Consider the following 20,764-nt stretch of genomic DNA (forward strand, 5'->3'; position numbering starts at 1 on the left):
GGGACCTTTCAGTTCGCAGGCCAACGCTCTATCTACTGAGCCAAACTGGTTTCAGCAAGGCTGTGTTCTCTTGGTGCAAGACAATAGAGAAAGAACACAGGGAAGCAGAGACAAAGTATTTCCCCTCTGGAATGCTACCAGCACCTTCCTGCAAGTGCAGGAGAGAAAAGGAATGTTGACTTGGAATCTGGAGGGCCAAGGAAATGCTACCACATGCTCAAGACAGGAGACTAATTAACATGCTCTTCTAATTAACTTTCTTTGTGAGAAACACTACCCTCACCACTCCCCCACCTCCAAAACACACACAGCCAAACCCAAGAAACAAAACCTGTTACATCAACAGCCTTTTATTGTTTCCCACCCTACTCCCACCCCTCTTCTACAAGCTCCACAGTGTTTGGTGACAGCTTCTAATGATTTCTTGAGTGACATACAGTATCGGTGGGTTACGGGGAAGCTTTTTAAAAATTGTTATGTAGCATGCAAAAATGGGCCACTAGGCTGCACGTAGGGTTCACCAACCACTGCAAATGTTTTGGGTTTGGTAAAACCTAAAACACATTTTGCCAAGTACTTTTCCTCCTTAATTTTTCAAACTGCGTATTTTAGGGAAAATTTGACCCATATGGTTTTGATTCATTTACTCATATCATTGACTTTTTTTCCCCCCCCTCCCCTTATGGAGCCATTTGATATCCAAGAAGCTTTCTGAGCCGTTCTTATGTTCATTTTAAGCATTTCCCTTCTTAAAAAGAGGAAGTCCTCTTTGCAGCCTCAGAGGTCATAAATTCCGAGTACTCTCTCAATTCAGCAATACTTAGGCATACATTTGGTATAAATCTGGATTATTATGAACACATTTTATGTTTAGAGCAGAGGGGCAGATTTTTGTTTCTGGTTTATGAGTGAAACAAATGACAAAATAAGAAAATAGGCTTAAATTAAAAAAAAAAAAAAGGTTTTGTTTTAGAGAATGTTTAACTGTTATTAATGCATCCCCCTGGTCAGAGCTATGCTCAGAAGCCTCATTTCAAAGTTAGTCCAGGTCTTGGGTAAGATGTAATTGAATAACCAGTACACCTGTCCTATTTCATGGGTAATCTACTGAGGAAAGAGAAAACAATCTCATAAAGATTTGTGGACCAGGCTTGAAAATGCCCGAATGTTTGCTCACTACTCAGCAACTCAAGAACAAAGAGGAGGTCTGCAGATCTCATCAAGTTTGCCGGCCATTCATCTACTAAGTCTGGTTGAATCATCACAGCTCTGTGGGGATGAGACACGGTCTCAGGAATGAACTCAAGAAAGAGCGGAGAGATCTTTATATAGGATCGTGGTTAATGGTGGAAGATGCTAGGATCATCTTTTGTTCTTATTCACACAAGAAAACCTTTAACTCAGCCACCCCTCCGGTTGCCTTTAAAGAATAATATTAAAACAAGATTATTAGTGTGTAATGTATGTAAATTGCATATTTGGTGTCAGCTACGCTTATTAGGCGGTTTCTCCATTTCATGCATATATGTATTAGACGGTTGTGGTTCCATTTCAAATTAGATTTCAATTGCTCAGCACAGTTTCTTTGGGCAAACATTTGTTCATCCTGAAACTTATTAGGGAGAAGCCTTTATGTGCGAATATGTGTATACAAAGCGCAAGACTCCTTTCTGATTGTGCTTGTCGTTTATTGGACCACAGTGCTCACAAGGGTCTCAGATTCCTTAGCTGCCAGGCAAGATGGTGCTTCTTTGTCCATGGAAGGGGTCAGGGCTTACTGTGAATCCGCTTGCTGTGTGGGTGGGGTATAGTCATTAAGAATGGTTGCGATGAGTGCTTTCCAGTTTCATATCAGGAGACAATCATTTTCTCTGTGGCATAGTCATTCCTTGACCTTCTCTTGTGGGGCTGAAACATGTCAAAGCAGTAAGATTTTCTCTTGAGGCAGGGCCAGCTCCTGGGAATTTTTTGAGCATGCATCTAGACGCTACCTGATGTCAGGCCAATTGTTTTGTCCATTTCACATACAGATTGCAGGTCCTGTGCCCAGCCTACACTTACTTACTTATTTATTTATTTATTTATTTGTTTGTTTGTTTATCTATTTATCTATTTTATTTTTATTGATTTCAGAGAGGCAGGGAGAGGGAGAAAGGTAGAACCTCAATGATGAGAGAGAATCATTGATCTGCTGCCTATTGGGGATGAAGCCCACAACCTGGGCATGTGTCTTATCCAGCAGTTGAACCATGACCTCTGGGTTCATAGGTTGATGCTCAATCACTGAGCCACACTGGCTGGGCCCTCAGCCTACTTTTATCACCGTGCAGAAGCAGGTGGCCTGCTACCAATCATTTCCCAACAGAGCCACTTCCTTCCCTTCACACTTTCCAGAAATTCATCTGTGGAAGGAAAAGGAAAGGTTTTGATGAAAGAGATTGGTGTGGTGTGCATCAAAGCTTGACCAGCGAGACAGTGGCAGCCTCTCCAAAGCCTGAGTCTCTTTCTGTTTCATTTCTAAAGCAGCTCCTGAGCTCAAAGCCAGGGCCACAGGGGCCTGCCATGTTTATGAAGGCTCAAGGATGTTTATGACCATAAATGAGCCCATTTCAGCTTTACCGGAATAACCATGGGCCACTTGTGTGTTTCCATTCTGCCATATTAGGTTTCGAGATGTTCTCTCTGTGGTGAAAACAGTGCTGCTAATCCACTTGTTGAGTTGATGCAGACTGTAATTGACTTGGTGCCATTGGTTTTTCCCCGAAGGCAGTGGTTGCTACCCTTAAAGAATATGAGGAGAGCCCTGGTTTATGTCAGCTCCAGCCACAGCCTCTTGAGTTAGTTACAGATTTGGAGAATTCTGAGCGAAACAACTACTTGGCTAAAAATCTCCTTTTTAGAGAAAAGGAGGGAGCAGCAGCCAGTGATTGAATCTTACATCATGTCACTGAAATGAGCCACAAGAAAACCGTGCTTGCTGAATGAAAATTTCTTGGTGTCTGCTGAATTGATTTAAATAGAAATTCCATCAGCTACTTTCTCCTGTACACTGGACAAATCAAATGCAACAACCCCATCACTTTTAGGTCTATTTGAATTCCTCTAACCACTGAGGAAAGAAAAAATTAAGTGTGATTGCTTGGTCTATAACTAAGCTCCTAGAATAAAAGTTTTTCTTTGTCCTCAGTAATACACAGAAAAACTATGCTGGATTCTAGTGTGAGGCCAGCGGCCTGAATCAATCCTTTATTACAGAGTTGGAATGCAACGTAAAGCCTTTTAATTTATTACTGCATTTGCAAATGGCAATATCTACAGAAATCTGAATACTTGCATATTTATTCAATTAGGGGATGAATGTGTGCTTTGTACTACAGACCCAGAAGACTGGATTCAGTCCTTACTTGTGTACTATTTTTTTTGTTTGTTTTCTAAAGAATCTGTCTCTGCAGAACAGTCTGGGTTTCATCAGAGGTGTATATTTTTCAGTGTACAGTATAATATTTAAAAATTGCTCTTGACATTTCGCTAGAGTTCAGTAAACTAGGATTTTGGAGATCAGTGATCCTATTGTCCTTACTGATCAATGGCCAAGATGGCAAATTGGGAGAACCTTGGTACACTTTGTAGAACCACAGAGTAGCCTTTCTACCTTCAGGGAATATTTCTTAGCTGCGAGATGACAGTGTAGCTAGTCCTAAACATTGCACTAACGAGGGAGGCAAACATTATTTAAATAAATCATTATCATTTTTTTTCTCAGTTTTGTGCAGCTTGCATTAGAAAATTGAATTAAACTATTGCATCTGTTCTGAGATTTAAAACCCCTTCATAGAGCTTATCCTCTACTTACATGACTCCATGGGAAAATTTCTAGTTAAGTAACTCGTCCAGGCAGAATTTCTTGTTTTAGCCTCTGTTGATGTCACATTACTGTGCTTATACCTTGTTAAAACACATTCCACACTTTATTATAAAGTATCCATTTCGCCTTTGACTCTGAACTTCTAGAGAAATGGTACTAGGTCATAATCATCTTTGAACATCCAGAAACCAAACAGTGTCTCAGAATAAAGGCTTGCTCCCCAAAGCGGGCTCCCTGGAATAGTAGTTTTGGGGAAAGAAGATTCTGAGTCAACAATTTGGTAGATGTTACAAATTATATTCCCTTATCTTCCAGAGACTCAGTGTACATTTGCCTACTAAGGGCTCTGAGAAGACTTGCAGTGTGGAAACATGTTAGTCTAACTTGGAGGTTTCTAATGTAACTATGGAGCCCATTTGTTGAGTATCAAACTACCAAATTTTGAGGAACATTTCCTAGGAAATGCTGAATGAAGGAAAATACAGGTAGAGACCCAATTCATGGTTGGCCTATTTATAAAACAGTTTCCTTGATTTTTTTTTTCACAAGTGAATGTTTCTATTAAACTTCTGAAGTCATTGTCTGCTTCAACATATTGTCATACCTTTGTATAAAAACTTGGCGGGAAAGAGTAATTTTAAAGTAGATGCTACAAACTGCTTAATAATGTTTATTTAGGTAAGACAGATAAGGGAGTAAGGAAAGAAAGAGAATTCCTATTTAGTTAATTGGTTTCCATGTGGGTGTAACTCATCCATCCAAACAAGGAGCTCCAAGTCAAAGGCACTAGATTGCAATACTTATCAGCCCTTCGCTGGCTGTGGTATCTTCAGACAACTTGCTTCAACTATATCAGCTTCTGTTTCATCTTCCTGTGAAACTTGGAAGATATTAAAAAGAATTGTTCTATAGAGAACAATGTTGATAAACAGGAAGTTTAAATGCTGTTTGATCAAATAATAATACTATTTATTTTTATTTCATGTGAACTGAACCTCAGACAAAAACGTATACTTTTGTTTGTCCCTGATAAAGAGCAAATGTGGAAACTGAATAGTGTCAAAGAAAGGCAGTTTCTTGGTGACTGAAATATTTTCAGGTGCTATTCCACTTAAGCATTTAAAAGAACTACGGACTCAAATTTCAGGTACTATTCCACTTAGGCATTTAAAAGAACTACAGACTCAACTACTGTACATTCAGAATGTAGTGATTATACTATGCTTGGGATATGATAGTCCCCAGAAATACAATGTACAAAAATTCGTTTTGTCTGAGTAATTTTAGATCCCATTAACACGAGAATCCACTGCAATGAAAATAAGAGCCAACAATACTTATCCCAGAGGTCTAAGTGTGGGGAGGAGAGAGGGTGATCATATTTATTGTTTTCTTTTTCTTTTTCTTGTTTTGATTTATTGAAATACTAGAAGCCTGGTGCACGAATCCATGCACTGGTGGGATCTGGCTGGTCCAGCAGGGGGGAGGGGCTCAGGAGGTTGGCTGGCCAGCTGGGCATCATAGCAACCAGTGGGCATCATAGCGACCGGTCATTCTGGCATTCTGGTCACTGGCGCGCTCTCTCTCTCTCTCTCTCTCTCTCTCTCTCTCTCTCTATATATATATATATATATATATATATATATATATATATAAAACATGAATGTATTTTAAAAAACATACAGTCCAGGCCTGGCTGGTATAGCTCAGTGGTTGAGCATCAACCTATGAACCAGGAAGTCAGGATTTGATTCTCAGTCAGGCTCGAACCCCCAATGTGGGGTGCGCAGAAGGCAGCCAATCAATGATTTCTCTCATCACCCAATGTTTCTCCCTTCCTCTTCCTCTCCCTCCCTCTCTGAAATCAATAAAAATATATTAAAAAAAACAAAAACACCCACATACAGTCCAGCTTCTATGATACTAGATACAGGATACATTGGAAGCATGATACCTCAAAGGCAGAGGATTCTGATTTTCTAATCAGCAAAGGATAAAAGTAGCTAAAACTATAGGTACAATATAAATGTTTTAGAAGGTAAAGAACAATCTTAGTAATTTTGAGTTAATTGATTGGGAAATATCCTTTTTTTAAAGCTTATTTTTAATTTTTTATTGTTTAAAATATTACATATAGTATTACTTATGTCTCCTTTTGTTCCCCATTGGCTACCCCCCAGCACATGCCCGCCCCCTCCTACTGTCTGTGTACATTGGTTATGCTTATATGCATGCATACAAGTCCTTTGGTTGATCTCTTACCTCCCACCCCCACCCTCCTCTGCCTTCCTTCTGAAGATTGACGGACTGTTTGATGCTTCTATGTCTCTGAAAACATCTTTTTAATCACTAAATCACAAAGACTCTATTTTGTCTGATCTGTAGGAGCAGACAATTTCTGTATATCAGAGACCTATGTACGTGGCTTCCCTGTCTGTTGACAGCCTACAGAGAGTTGCCTGGGCAATAGGAGGCATAGCCACCACTCAATTTATGATGAAGGACACACGTACATTTTATTTTTTAAAAGAAAGGCTGATGGAGAGGGAGGGAGAGAGGGAGAGAAGAGAGAAGAGAGAGATATAAATATCAATCAGTTGCCTCCTGCATGCATCCGGACTGGGGATTGACCCCGAAACCTGGGTATGTGCTCTGACCGGGAATAGAACTATGACTTTCCGGTGCTTGGGATGACAATCAACCAACTGAGCCATACCAGCCAGGGCAACACAAGTACATTTTCAAGTAGAAAAGCAACATAATATCTTTACTGGTCCAGTGGCCCTGGAATTGGGTAAGGGAGGGAATTAAAGTAGATAGGATTTTAGATTAGTGGGTTGCAGCTTCTGGTTCTTGGAAGACTGTATGGTCAGATGTTGACCTAAATCTGTCAAGTTGCTGCACGTTTCCATGGGTCTGAAATGAATACTTATTCTTCTTTACCACAAAGCCCGTGAAACCGACCAGAAAGCATTCCCTAAAGGATATGTTCATTCTTGACATCTACTCATTAAATTAGTATTACTTGGTCTGTTCTGTTGCTCATTTCTCTATCCTAAGGAATATCTTCCTTCACATGAAGAGAAGGAAAGGAATTTAGTAGGTGGAATCATGACTCTGACTCTGGGCAGCCACAGATATATTTGCCTCCTTCCCACATGATCTGGAAGAAAGAAAAAAATACCCTGTTGAGCTGAGCAACTCTTCCTCCTTAGTAGGTTGAAATGTCTGCCCTTCATGTTGTTAGGGGTTTGGATGGAAGGGAAATTTTAGTGGTAAGAGAATACAGTAAAGCCTAATATCCCTCTGGTTTGGAGGGGGCAGAGTTGAGTCCCTTTTTCTGAAAGGCAATGTGGATTTCTTATTCATTATAAGGTGTTTTATTTGTGTGTTTGTTTGTGGTGAATATCAGACAGCTGGACAGTTAAAGTTCAGCAAGGTTTGTATTTATGAATGGTTATCAGTGGGAATAAGCCTTGGATTTTCTTGAATGCAGGTTTACTTTATGAGCAATGAGACATAAAGTTTTAAATACCATCTCATTGAAGCATTATGGGATGCCCAAACCCAGAGCTTTCCCTTTTTGAAATTTGTAATTTTAGGTCCCAAAGGATCAGTTAATATTTAGCAAATGTGTCCTGAAGTCGTCATGAAATTAAACCGAGATATATGTTCAATTTTCCACAGTCATGTTTTCAGACAGGTTTTTGAAACGATGAAAGGTTTTAGTGCTTACCCTTTAAGGGCGCTACTGTGGTTGTGAGACATTTTCTGAGGGGAGAAGAGTTAACAGCAGGTAATGTCATTCCTCCCAGAAAGAGTTGGAGACTCTCGGTGCTAAGTGATGAATGAGGGTATCTGACCCACATCTGTTTTACATTAGAATGGAACATTGCCCTGACATAGTTAGGAGCATTTGTCAAGATTCCCTGGACAGAGCTTCTGTAAATTACATGCTGCAAATGTGTCAGGGTCAGATAAGAGGATATCATTAACTCCCTCAAGTTTACTCAGGGCTCTGTCAGTCCATTCCACTATGCTAACAGCCAACCATTTTCCTTGAGCCGTTTTGTTATATTTTTCACTCATAGAAGAAAAAAAAAAGTATGCTGTCCCCTCCCCCTAATATTGCACATGTTCTTTTCTCATAAATCATATTAATTGTAGACATGGTCACAAAGCATATTAAATGCAGGCATGCGTAAATGAATTAAAACATGTGAGAATTTTATTACGGCCCATGGTGGGTCTAACATAGTCAAATACCAAATACTTTCTCATTTAGGTAGAATAAGCTTTTTATTTATTTATTTTTTTAATGGGCTCTGTTTTATTGATAATAGGTGGACATAATATGATTGTTCATTATTAGCTAGAGGTAAACTGTATTCATATATATATATATATATATATATATATATATATATATATGTTGTAAATCTTTTCTATGCTAATTCTTCGCCTATATTTATATTTCAAGCATCAGTCCCTAAAAAATATTGCTACCGATTTAACATCTTAGCTCTAGTGAGAAATAGGTATTTTAAAGAACTGATAAAGTAGAAGTGATTCACTAATTGGCCACAGGACTGGAGATTAAAGCATGTGTGTTACTTAGAGTTTAGTTGAGACAGTACTTACTGAGCTCTTCACAAACAAAATTTGCAAATATATGCAACATCTGAACCACACTTGTCCGGTACACACACTTTTTCATCATGCATTAAACATAGCTACTTGTAAAATGTGAGCTAATGATTAACATTTTAAAATAAGGATGTATTTAGCTGGACATTTGACAGGCGCTAGGTTTCTCTCTGGTTAGGTAAAGGTCAGCCATGCCCTTCCCATCACTCTGGTCTGGGTGAGAAGGTCACCATACCTACCTTCAGAGAAACTTCTGCCTTCAGGCAACTTCCCTCTCCTCGCTTTCAAACCGACAGGGTCCAAAATCTAATTATTTAGATGCTAATCAAATGCAGGATAATTCCTAAGGCATTTGAATCTGAAGACAACATTTCCTGGAAAGACTCTGCTGTTCAAATGTAAGCTTTTCAGCCTTGAAGATGCAGTCGCTGAGATTTAACCATTAGAAGACTTCGGTAGCACCCATATTGGCAAAAATCATCTGGATAAACATTTTACTGTATATATATTTTTTGGTTCTATAAATAAATCATATTCAGTTTAAAAATATATATAGTCAATAAATTTGGAGGGATGAATAAAAGTTTAAAAAAACCACCCTTTTCTATCATACAAAGCTGTAATTCACAATGGCTTCTAAAACACAAATAAATGTATACTATTAAATATTAACTCAGAAGAACATCTAGTGACTGAGGAACAAAAATAAATAAAGACACAAACCAGGATTTTAACTAACAAAAATAGAGGTGTCTGGATGTATACCATAGTTTGCTAAAGCATTTTAGATTTCTGATAAGCCCTGAGCATTTTCAACTGAAGGTAAAACTATAATGCTTATGCCAAGACAAATATTTTTCAGACACATTGTTTAAATGTAGACCTTAATTTGGCCCATAGTTTTTATCTTTTATATTTAATCTTAACTATAGGAAAATTAATTCAAGAGATATATGGCATGAAGCAATTCTAAAGAATTAGCTTTTCCTGAACCGTACAATCTTCCAATCAAGATATAAACAACCTATTTGGAATTCTGAAATTTGAGAATGAGTTTAAGAAGATCTTTAGAAACTGTCTCTAATAATGTGAATGATTTAATTTTTAAATTTTAAATGGCTTATGATTCTAAGGCTTTGGATTTGTTTATAAAGGTTATCCATATAACAATTTAGAAACGATATATAGGAAATGTTTTTGTAGGTAACAATTTAAAAATATCTTCAATAGATTTTTTTTAGATGCCTCCCCTAAGAGTTGTACTCAACTAAAAGTAAAAATTCAGTTCTCCTCACCTGGCTGGTGTTGCTCAGGGGTTTAGTGTCCACATATGAACCAGAAGGTCAAAGTTCAATTCCTAGTCAAGGCACATGTCTGGTTTGTAGGCTGCACACCGAGGCAGCCAATCAATGATTATCTTCATCATTGATGTTTCTTTCCTTCTCCTCCCCTTCCTTCCTCTCTAAAATCAACAAAAATATGTTTAAAATTAAAGACTAAGAAAAACTATTTTTTCCCCCCACATTCCTTTCCCAAAGGACAGAACCGAGATTTTCATTAAAAGACAATGCTTTTCCTGGTCCTTGTACTTCCTGGATTTACCTGGCATTTAACAACGTGGTCAGTGTTCTGCAGACAGAATTGAGTAGCCCTGAATTTATTTTCCTTTGAAATAATTTGTAAAAACCAGGCAACTTTATTCACTGCTCCCAAGATTAAAAAAAAAAAAATCAGGCAAAAAATGTCATCCCTTATAGTAGAAATAACTTACTAATGGCTTATGGGGGGGAAAAGAACACACTGTGCAACAAATTAAGATTTTATTTTATGTTTTTGAATTACAATTGCCATAGGAAAAGGATATATAAAAGAAATCCTGACAATATTCTAAAAGAGAAAAAAAAAATTATGACTGGAAGACATTCCAAAACCATATTGGGGGAATTCCAAGAAGTTCATTTACCCACTTCTTTGTGCAGCAAATAGAAATTTTCATAGCTTCCCTTGAACCACATGAAATACAAAATAGCTTTTAAAGCCACGTACATAAAAGTGAAATGGGACCCTTCCACAGAGATTTGAGGTTTTAAATTATGTTAGGGGAAAGCAATATATTTTGTGCCTATGTATTCACTATTTTTTTTTTCCAACAGAGATTTCATTTTTAGTTTTTAAATGTCAAGCTATTAAAAGATGTATATTTCTCAAGTCTTACCAATGTGAAATATTGAAGTGAATTGCATTAGTTACGATTATTTATTACTTTTAATTTCAGACCAAACTGTAGGAAAATATTAGTGCATCTTTCCCCATCCTCATACAGTTCGTGAGAAACAAATCACAATTACAATATGTGATAAGAGTTTGTGGGGGAATGTCTATCTCTCGGACTCTATCAGGGAAGTCAAAGGGACCAAAGACAGTTGATCTCTGGTCCTCTTAATTCCTGCACATTAGCCACTGCAAGGACTGGGCTGCTGGGCTCTGAGCTAATGCTAAAGCAGGGCTGTCACTGACTCCCCATGTGTGACAAGTGGCAGTACTGCTAGGCAGAGCCTACAAGCTGCTCTTTTTCCTTCATCAGGCACCCATCCGTTCTGATTGGGTCATGCTCCCGGATGTCTTAAAGACACCGTGACCTAGAATCTTTGAGGAATTATCTTTTTATTGCCCTAGAATATGATCCTGAAAGATATCTCTCTCCTTCAATAGGCATGTTTCAAGGTCATAGATGTAAATCCTATACACCATTTTCTTTTTTAATTTAGCAACTGCAAAAAGTTGCTCCCTGAACATCATAAGCTGGTTTTTGCTTACAGGAAGGACTCACTTCTTCTCTTAGAATCTTCATGGTCCCAACTCCCATGTCAAAGTTATTGCTGCTTTCGAAGTTATGCAAACAAGAAATGTATAGCAGAGGATTAAAAATAGTTTGTAAATATAGCTCATGGGAGAGTGTGCATGTTTTGAATAAAAGTCTGCTCTTACTCTCCAATTATAACTGTACATAGGGTATTCCATTTCTTCCTTAAAGGGACATACCATAAACTGAGTTTCAAGTATATATCTTCATGAAGGATGCATTAATTTAAAATATGCTCCCTTTTTATCTAGTACTACTGGATAATTTTCTTTACGGATTGATAGTTAAAAAATTGTTTTTTTTCCTAGTTTTTTATTTAACTTAGCACAGCTTATTTACAGTAAGATATTTGTACCCTGTGTCCTTACCCACCTTTCATGAAAAGAAAAAGTCACATTTTTTTTTTTTTTTGCATTTTTAATCCTATCTCTTCTTTCCCATTAGGTCAGTTCACAAAGAGGTACCTCTGATTTAAAAATGCATTTGGCATCGAACAACCTCTATTTTAAAGACTCTTTTATTCTAATAGACATACATAAATTCTGGCTTGAACTAAGATGTTAAATAAATTAGTATTATCCATTGAAGTCTATGAATTTCCAAGTATGCACTGTAAAATCATCTATATATGCTTAAAGAAAGGCAAAAAAAAAAGGGGGGGGGGAAACCCCCATACCATGTAGTTCGAAGAACACTCGGGAAATAACTTCAGTGCATTCTAGGTTACATTCAACTTTTAGAAATGAAGTAAACTCACTATAAGCTGTAGGGTAGGTCCCTGAGGGAGCCCAGGCTCCAGTGGCTTTCCAATCTCCGGGAGCTGTGAATCCTCTGGATTCTTACTTCATTCTGTGATTTTCACTTCCCCCCAAATCACCAATAAAACAAAACTATGCTCTGTTGCATATGATGGATTTTTAGGATATACATAATTTTTAGAGCTTGTTAAAAAGATATTTCAGCACGTAGCTCCAGAAAATCTAGGGATAGCTTTAAAAAGTTGGATATTATGACAAAGAAGTGGAGATGGGTGATCCACAGAAGACAGTTTCTCTCTCTCTCTTTCTCTTCCTCCTTCCCTCCCTCATCTCTTGGGGCTAATGGAAGGTGGGTCATTTTAAAGCTTTATTTCTAGAAGATTTTGTTGAGCTGCGAGGATTATGCACACCCTTCCCAAAGGGCATTGCGGCTCATTGTTTTTTGGAATGTAATTTCTGGGATGCTAGACCAGTCTCTCCGCCTGCCTTGCTGGAACCCCTAGATCCCAGCTCCTATGGCCTGAATTTCCTTGGAGGCCTGCACAGGGCCTGGATCAGGCATCAGGTTTTCTCACCGCCCCTCCTCCTGCTCTTCTGGGTACCCTGTAAGCTTCTTGTCCTTCAAACACCATAAAACACAGCAGAGCTGTTACGGCAATCCCAGGCCATTGTGGGCCCTGCATTTACATATAAGGGAAGCAGGTGATACTTCATAAGCACACGAGGCTCTACACCGGGCAGTTGATTTTTTTCCACATTTGCTTTTTGAGCCCTGCCACTGACTTGTATGAACTTGAGAAAAATCACTTCCTCTCTCGGGTGACAGGTTTCCAGCTGCAAAATTAATTATCCACTTACTTCTGAAGCAAGGTGTTGTAAGGGTCAGCGAGCTTGCGTTTGTGAACCTTGTCGCCCTGCTAATCTCAAAGTTGTTCTGTTATCACAGTTTGTTTGTTTTTTAAAGTTCTCTTCCTCTTTAGGGTTATTTACATCGGAGTGGACCTTTTATAACAGGCTTGCATTTCAGGCTTTTCATTGAGCACTTATTTATAGGGAGATGTTAGTCTAGAGAAGGGGCGGAAGACTAAGCAAGGGAAACAGTTACTTAGAGAATAATTTACACTCCCTTCCTCCTTCTCTTACCCTCTCCCTCCCTTCCTTTACTCCCTCCCTTCTAGGTGCTAAGCACTCTTGTTAGGCGAGGCTACTTCCCTCAAATCCCTCAGTTCAATGTAGGTGAAGTGAGGATTACAGGCTGGGAGGGGTGAGAAAAGCATAAGGAAGCCTCAGGGGTGGAGCAATTACTTCTAATTACTGAAGGACGTCCAAGACAGGGAGCAGCTTTCTTTTTAAAAAAAATATTTTTTATTTATTTCAGAAGGAAAGAGAGAGAAACATCAATGTTGAGAGAGAATCACTGATTGGCTACCTCCTGAACACCCCCCACTGGGGACTGAGCCAGCTACCCTTGACTGGAATCGAACCTGGGACCCTACAGTCCACAGGCCAAGGCTCTATCCACCGAGCCAAACCAGCTAGGTGAGAGCAACTTTCTTGAGAGAGAACACTTTGAAAAAAGCCACAGAGCTCTTGAAACAAAGGAAAAGAATTTGATTTGAATTCATTTAGCTTTTAAAAATATATATAAGCAAATGCCTTATTTTAAAATCACAGGTGAAACAGATATAATATATGGTTAGACATTATTCTATGTGAACAGATGTGATCTCCCCTTAGCTCTGTCCTTCCTTCCTTTCTCCTTCTTTGAAATGCAGGTCTGATTTTATCACAGGGGCATGGTGTAATCTCTCTCTCTTTTCTCCCTTCTTCCCCTTCCTTCTTTTTCTTTTCTCTTCCACCCCCTATGCCCTCCCCTTTCCTTTTTCTGGAAGGGCAGTCACATGTTATACTTGGGCATGATGTAATACCTCTGCTACTTTGAATTCAGGTCACCTTCTTCGGGATAGCTCTTTAACAGGAGATTTCCAAAGAAACCCAAAGGGGACTTTTCCAGTTATTCTGTCAGCGGTAGGCTATGGTCCTCCTCTCAGTCTCACGCCTTCCTAATCCACCTGTTTATTTTAGGTAATGGGACTCCTGACCAACCACGGTGGGGTACCCCATCAGCCCCAGACCGACTATGCTCTCTCTCCTCTCACTGGGGGCCTGGAACCTACCACCACGGTGTCGGCCAGCTGCAGTCAGAGACTAGACCACATGAAGAGCTTGGACAGTCTGCCAACATCTCAGTCCTATTGTCCACCCACCTACAGCACCACGGGCTACAGTATGGACCCTGTCACAGGCTACCAGTATGGGCAGTATGGACAAAGTAAGCCTTGGACTTTCTAGGGGGTATTTACGCCTGGAAGGGTAAAAAAAAATGCCATCTCTTCCTCAAGGAAGGGGAAGTGGCAGCCTGCCTCAGCCTTGCATCCCAGGATCAACTGGGGCTAAGCCGGCCGAGGTTCCAGCAAGGACTCGCCTGTGTAATTATTTTCTTAACAGATGTCAACAACATCTTGCGGTTATTAATTGCTGCGATGTGAAACCTGATTGCCACTAGGTAAAACACAGGGGTTGGCCAAAATGAACTAACCCTTGGCATTAGAAACACATGTTCTTAATGAGGTCAGCTCAAGGATCATGTGGAGTATAATCCCAAAGACACAGAGTTGTGTCACACTTGTCTCAGGAATAAAAATATTAGTCTCCATCCTTTGATACCACGGTATTAAATATGACAGTGTCAGCCTGTAGCTGATTTTGCCCCTCGCTGTGCATCGTCCCAGCATGACCTAAAGAGCTGTGTGTGTTTCCTTACAGGTGCCTTTCATTATCTCAAGCCAGATATCGCATAAGTGGACTGTCCACTTGGAGTAAAACTGGCCCTGTTTCCAGGCTCCACAGCCGAGACATGAAGAATCTCAGAAAAAAAAAAAAAAAACCACCCTCTCGGGGGGCAGTCTTGACAGGAGACAGAGGAGAATGATCGATTTTCTTTCTCCAGTAGTTGGTTTCAAATTCTTTTGAACATGCTGAACAAAAGCCGTGGAGAAAAGGAAGACCCAGATCAGTAAAGACAAATGCAACATTTTAAGGCAATGATTTAACATGGCTACATATCAAATATCCCAACATTTAGTGCTGATCATCAAGGAGCTAAAACATTCCATTTGTGTGTGTGTGTGTGTGTGTGTGTGTGTGTGTGTGTGTGAGAGAGAGAGAGAGAGAGAGAGATCTATCAGGCAAGCAGAATGTTCTAAAATATAGTCAGAGAATTCTCTAAAGTATAACCTTGATGTCCAATGCTGACACTTCTACAACTTTTTAAGCTGCTCCCTTCATGAAGCAGGCACGGAGGAATCCTTGACTTTTACACACTGGAAATTGATATACAAATAAATGCCACCGATTTTAGGAAGATAGACTAGCTATAAAGGACCTCCCAAGTAAATTATTTGTTCTTTTATCCTCACCGGTACTTCCGTTGTTATTAAATGTCCCAGAAGGACACGTCTTGCTCATAGGACCTGGGATAAGAGGAGGAAAAGCTGGTTTTCTTTCCCAGCACGGGAGAGGTGTGTGTGTGGTTTTCGCAATTCAGTTTCACGTGGAAGCCTACCTGGGCAGGGAGGGGGAGGAGGAGCGAGTGCATTCCCACAGCTGCTTATCAGTGTGCAATACTGTGTACCTCACGGACGCCTTGGCGATGCCAGGGTCATAGATACAGAATCAGAACTATATTTTTGCAGGTGCTTTATTTTCGCAGCCCGTGATTCCCTGTGGTCAAATGCAAAGATGTTCGCCACTTGCTGGACAACCGACACCGGCTGGCTCCTTTTGACTAGAGACCGTATTGGAGAACAATGCTTTTAAAATGACTACGTTTACATTCTTCTCTTTTCTAGGAAAGGCAGGGCAAGAGCAGAAATGTCCACGTGGCTCTCCTGTACTTTAAAACTATACAACGATAACCAATATGAAAAAGATTCTAGAAACTGAGGTTTACATATGTTATTGTGGTGACATTGTAGAATGTCAATAAATTTGTTTTTGGAGATGTTGAGACAAACAGTCAGGGGGAAGGCAGTGTTATTTATTTCTTTCTATGCTTGGAATCACGAACGAGGTAGGCACAAATACATTCCCTTTAGCGTTAAGAACTATGACATAGTGTGTTAGTGAGACTAGACATAGTCCCGAGTTTAGTTCATACATTGGTCTTAGTGGGTGATGGATGAAGAGAAGGTCTATCTTTGTGTTGCAGCCTCAACCAACAACAATGTGTTGTAAAAATGTCTTTCATGTAAAAAGTGCAGTAAATATTTACTATTTATAATGAATAAACAGTTATGAAAACTTGCCCCGAACTGCTTTTTGTGTGTGTGGGAACTGATGAATGTAGTATTAATAAAAACTTGGAAATGGGGAGCCAACAAAACATATACTTCACTCCTAACAGCACCTTCTAGATTAGATAATAACATAGACAAATAAAGTCACACAGCCCACAATAGTATTTTCTTGAAGAAGCGTGGTTAGACACACTTTTATGGATTGAAGTTTGTGTTTTCATAAATGTGGAACCAGGTCCAGCTTCCTCTCTCCTCCACTCTCTCAGAGCTCTCCCAGGCCATTACTGGGAAGCATGCTTCCCCCAGAGCACCTCACTTCTTCTTCACCTCCACCGGTCATCACTGAAATTTTGATCGAAAGCTGTCATATTTTATTTTGTTTTAGAAGCTTTCTTCAGTAATGTTTTTCCCCCCTCATAAAAAGCAATAATGAAATAGGCAGTAATGTTTTTTCTCATGAAAACCATTATTGCCTATTACATTCAATTTTCCCTTTCTTCTCCCCCCCTTTCCTGTCTTACTCTCTCTTTCCCTCCCTCCAACACTTATTTAAAAATACTTTTATTGATTTCAGAGAGGAAGGGAAAGAGATAGAAACATCAATGATGAGAGAGACTCATTGATTGGCTGCCTCTTGCACGCCCCACACTGGGGATCTAGCCCACAACCCGGGCATATGGCCTACTGAGAATTAAACCATCACCTCCTGGTTCATAGGTCAACGCTCAACCACAGAGTCACACTGGTGGCTGGGCCCTCCAACACTTATTTATTTTATGAGAGTCTAAATGTGCCATCATGGTTCTTGGCACTGGTGTTACAGCTGTGCTTATAACCTAGTGGTTAAGGCAGAGGAATAAATACATAGTTCTAATGAATTTGGAGGACTGTTTTCATCAGATGAATAACCATGAAGTTCTTGCTTGTAGTAACTTACTTATTTCCCCATCCTCTTATATGTAACAGGTGTTGACATTAGCTTTCCTCTTGTATAGATGAGGAACCTGAGGCACTTGGAGCTTATGTGAGATCACCCTGGGGCAGAGCTGGGATTTGAGTGCAGGCAGTCTGATTCCTGAGCCTCTCTGCTTAAACTCACCCTCATCTGCTTCCCCAAGACCAGACTGTGTGGGAGAAGCTTAGAGTCAGAAAGATCTCAAGGAGCACTCTTCAATTTGATAGCAACTAGCTATGTATGGCTATTTAAAGTCATTAAAAGTAAATGAAATGAAAGGGGATTCCTCAGTTGCACTAGCCACATCCTAAGCATGCAGTAGCCAAAAGCTACCACATTGGGGAGGAGAGAGATAAAACATTTCCATCATCATAGAAAGGTCAGCACTGCCCCAAAGCATGTGAGTTCATCTTTAAAAAACCCCAAGGACCTGAAGTGTAGTAGGTAAAATTTCCGAATTCCTTAAGTGCCTTAGGTCTTTTCAGCTCACACACTCATTCTTTCAGCCAACTATGTGGCCCTTTACCTGACAATTATTCTTCTAAAACTATTATAAAAAGGAGGAAAGGAAGGTAAGCCAACTTACTTTTGTTATCTTGTTAAATCCTTACAAAATCCCATAAGGCAGGCATATTTAGCCCCAATTTACAGGTGAGCGGACTGAGATCTACAATTGTTCATCAGTCTGGCCCCGGGCCCAAATAGCAACATATTATAGCAGAAGCAGGCTTTGCCTTCTACTTGGGCTAGTGGCAGAACATGGTTTTCTTTTTGCCTTTCTAAGTGCTGCCTGCAGTATCACCTCATTATGTCAACCTATCCTCATGCCCAATTCAAGTTGAAACCAGGCATTAAAAAAACTCACTCCCAGTACACGAGGAAAACTACCAGGATGTGGGATTACACAACAGCAACTGGATGTTACATATCACTTTCTTTACTGATCTTGGAACATGCCATGTGTAGCTCATATCTCTTTTTGATATACTTCTTTATGCCCTTTTATGTCCACATGCCTCTGAGATCTGTTGCTTTGCTCATATTTCTCCTGTTGAAAGTCTTTGTAGATTATTTGTTCCCTAATATATATATTTTTTGTATTTAATCCATTTCCAAAGGAATGTGGCTTTGACTTCCCTATCCTAACCCTGGCCAGGGTCCTTACTTTCATCTTCCTTAAGGACTTTGACCCTTGGCAGTCAATTAGGTTTCAACCTGAATGTCTGGAGAGGGTCCCCTTTATCCATATAGTTATGCAATTTAATTTGTAAAGTTAGAAGTCAAAACTGAAAATCAAATGGCTGCATTAATGTCAGCTGCTGAGTCATTCCTTGGCAGCAGTTTTCCTACGAATAGATATCAGACTTCACATCTGTGATGGAAACAAACATTGTTTTGGGCTTTTAATCAACCCAATTTGGAAATGTATTTTCACATACATTTGGATATCTGGGGAACATCCTGTGTTAGAAGGGATTTTCATTAGTGCTGGCATATAGAACCAATGTAATGGACAAAGTCACTGACTAAGAGGTTGTGAGTTTAGAAAGAATCTTAAATGAAGGAGGAAATGGATTAATTAATACCCTTTGTATGGACAAGCCATAGAAGAAACACTCCTCAAACTATGTAAATTACCACTTGTAATCAGAACCAACATCTTGATGGGAACAAAATCTACTTGGGGGATGAAGACTTGGGCCTCAACCATTCTGAGTAAACGATTTTTGGTGCTTCATAATTTATGAATAAGGAGAGCTTATATCAAATGTTGAAGAATGGAATAAGTGACAAGTGATAGTATTTGTGCAAAGAGATTCACAAAGACAGTCTTGGTCCTAGACATGCACTCATGAATCTGGAATTAGTTTTAGAGGATTTATGAGAGAAAAGGGAGAAATAGAGCTAGGCTCAGGCTTCTTGCCAAATGCTGGTGACATAAGCCAGTTCTGTCTTTTTTTATTTTTATTTTTATTTATTTATTTTTTTCCAGTTCTGTCTTTTTAATAGATCCACTCTTGGGTATTGCTGACCCATGATGGGTACTCAGTACTGCCTTTCAATAAAAGAATAAAGAAGTGAATGAAGAGTGACTCTCTTTTACCCTCTGTCTCTGTATGATCTTCTGAAGAAAAAGCTCAACCTCAAGTGTGTGTGAATTGAGGTGAACAAGGGTAATATTGCAATAATCTCTGGGGTGGAGGGGACTAGCCATTGGCTCATGAATCAGAGGTTAACAGATGGTCTTGAGATTGGATTGGTGCAAAGCCTTAGGAAAGAAGGGGGGGAGGGGGGTCTAACAAGTCACTTAAAAGTCATATTTCTGTATTTCTGACAGATGCAGCTGGCACAAGATCTTGATTTTTGGATTCACCACTGGCAGGATCAGAATAAAAAAGGGATATAGCTAGTTAGTATATTGCTTAGAGCTCTGGTTTTTAACTCTGGCTGTATAGCAATCTGAGGAGTTGATAACAACAATAACAAACAGACTAATTTTGGGGTGCACTCAGACTGCTGGACTCAGAATCCATAGAGATGGATGCAGGGAGGGTTGACAGAGAAGTCAGGGAGAAGTTTTTTAAATTTTTTTCTGTAGTATATAGAAATACAATTTATTTCTTTATTTTAAAAATATTTTTATTGGCTTCAGAGAGGCAGGGAGATGGAACATTAGATAGAAAAACCAATGATGAGAGAGAATCATTGACCGACTGCTTCCTGCACGGCCTCTGCTAGGGATCGAGCCCACAACTTATGCACGTGCCTTTGACTGGAATTGAACCCTGGACCTTTTGGTCCGCAGGCCGATGCTCTGTCCACTTAGCCAAACCAGCTAGGGCAGGGAGAAGTGCACTTGACCAGAAAACTGACTGATGAGTTTTTTGGGACCTGAAGGAGTATTTAGGGTCACTTACAAGCAGAGCTGAGAAATGGAAGTCACTTTGTAATATGGAGACACTTTAGCCTCATTTCCCCCCAAACTTTACCACCAGCTCTTGACCCAGAGCAAGAGAGGTAAAGAGGAGCAGTGATGCTGTGCCAGGGTGAGTTGAGGAAATTCTGTTCAGTTGGCGTGTGCCAGGATACTGTTGTATTTGCAGCAGGAGGTCTACAAAGCCCCACCACACAAACATCAGCAGGGCTGGGGTCTTTCCCCAAGAAGTGTGTTGACATCTTGTTCCTCAGGCTCTTATAATTCTGTGACATTCAGGAAAGTTTTAATCATGTAACTGCAAAAAACAAACAAACAAACAAAACCCCAAACACAAAACAAAAAAACTGCCCTTTGATCCTGCTCATCTGGCTCACCCCCCT

General features: G+C 39.7%; 1 protein-coding gene across 2 annotated transcripts in view; it reads left to right on the forward strand.

The window, feature by feature from the left end:
- The window catches only part of PAX3 (paired box 3), a 91,942-nt gene extending 75,474 nt beyond the window's left edge, over positions 1–16,468 (forward strand). For both annotated transcript variants that reach the window (XM_084891397.1, XM_084891398.1), the window contains exons 8-9: positions 14,219–14,465; positions 14,960–16,468. In XM_084891397.1, coding sequence (XP_084747523.1) covers positions 14,219–14,465; positions 14,960–14,994 — 282 coding nt within the window. In that variant the 3' untranslated portion in view covers positions 14,995–16,468. The remainder of the gene's footprint in view (positions 1–14,218; positions 14,466–14,959) is intronic.
- The last annotated feature ends 4,296 nt before the right edge of the window (positions 16,469–20,764 follow it).

This window comes from Pipistrellus hanaki, assembly GCF_964339955.1.
Source record: "Pipistrellus hanaki genome assembly, chromosome: 8".
Classification (NCBI taxonomy): Eukaryota; Metazoa; Chordata; class Mammalia; order Chiroptera; family Vespertilionidae; genus Pipistrellus; species Pipistrellus hanaki.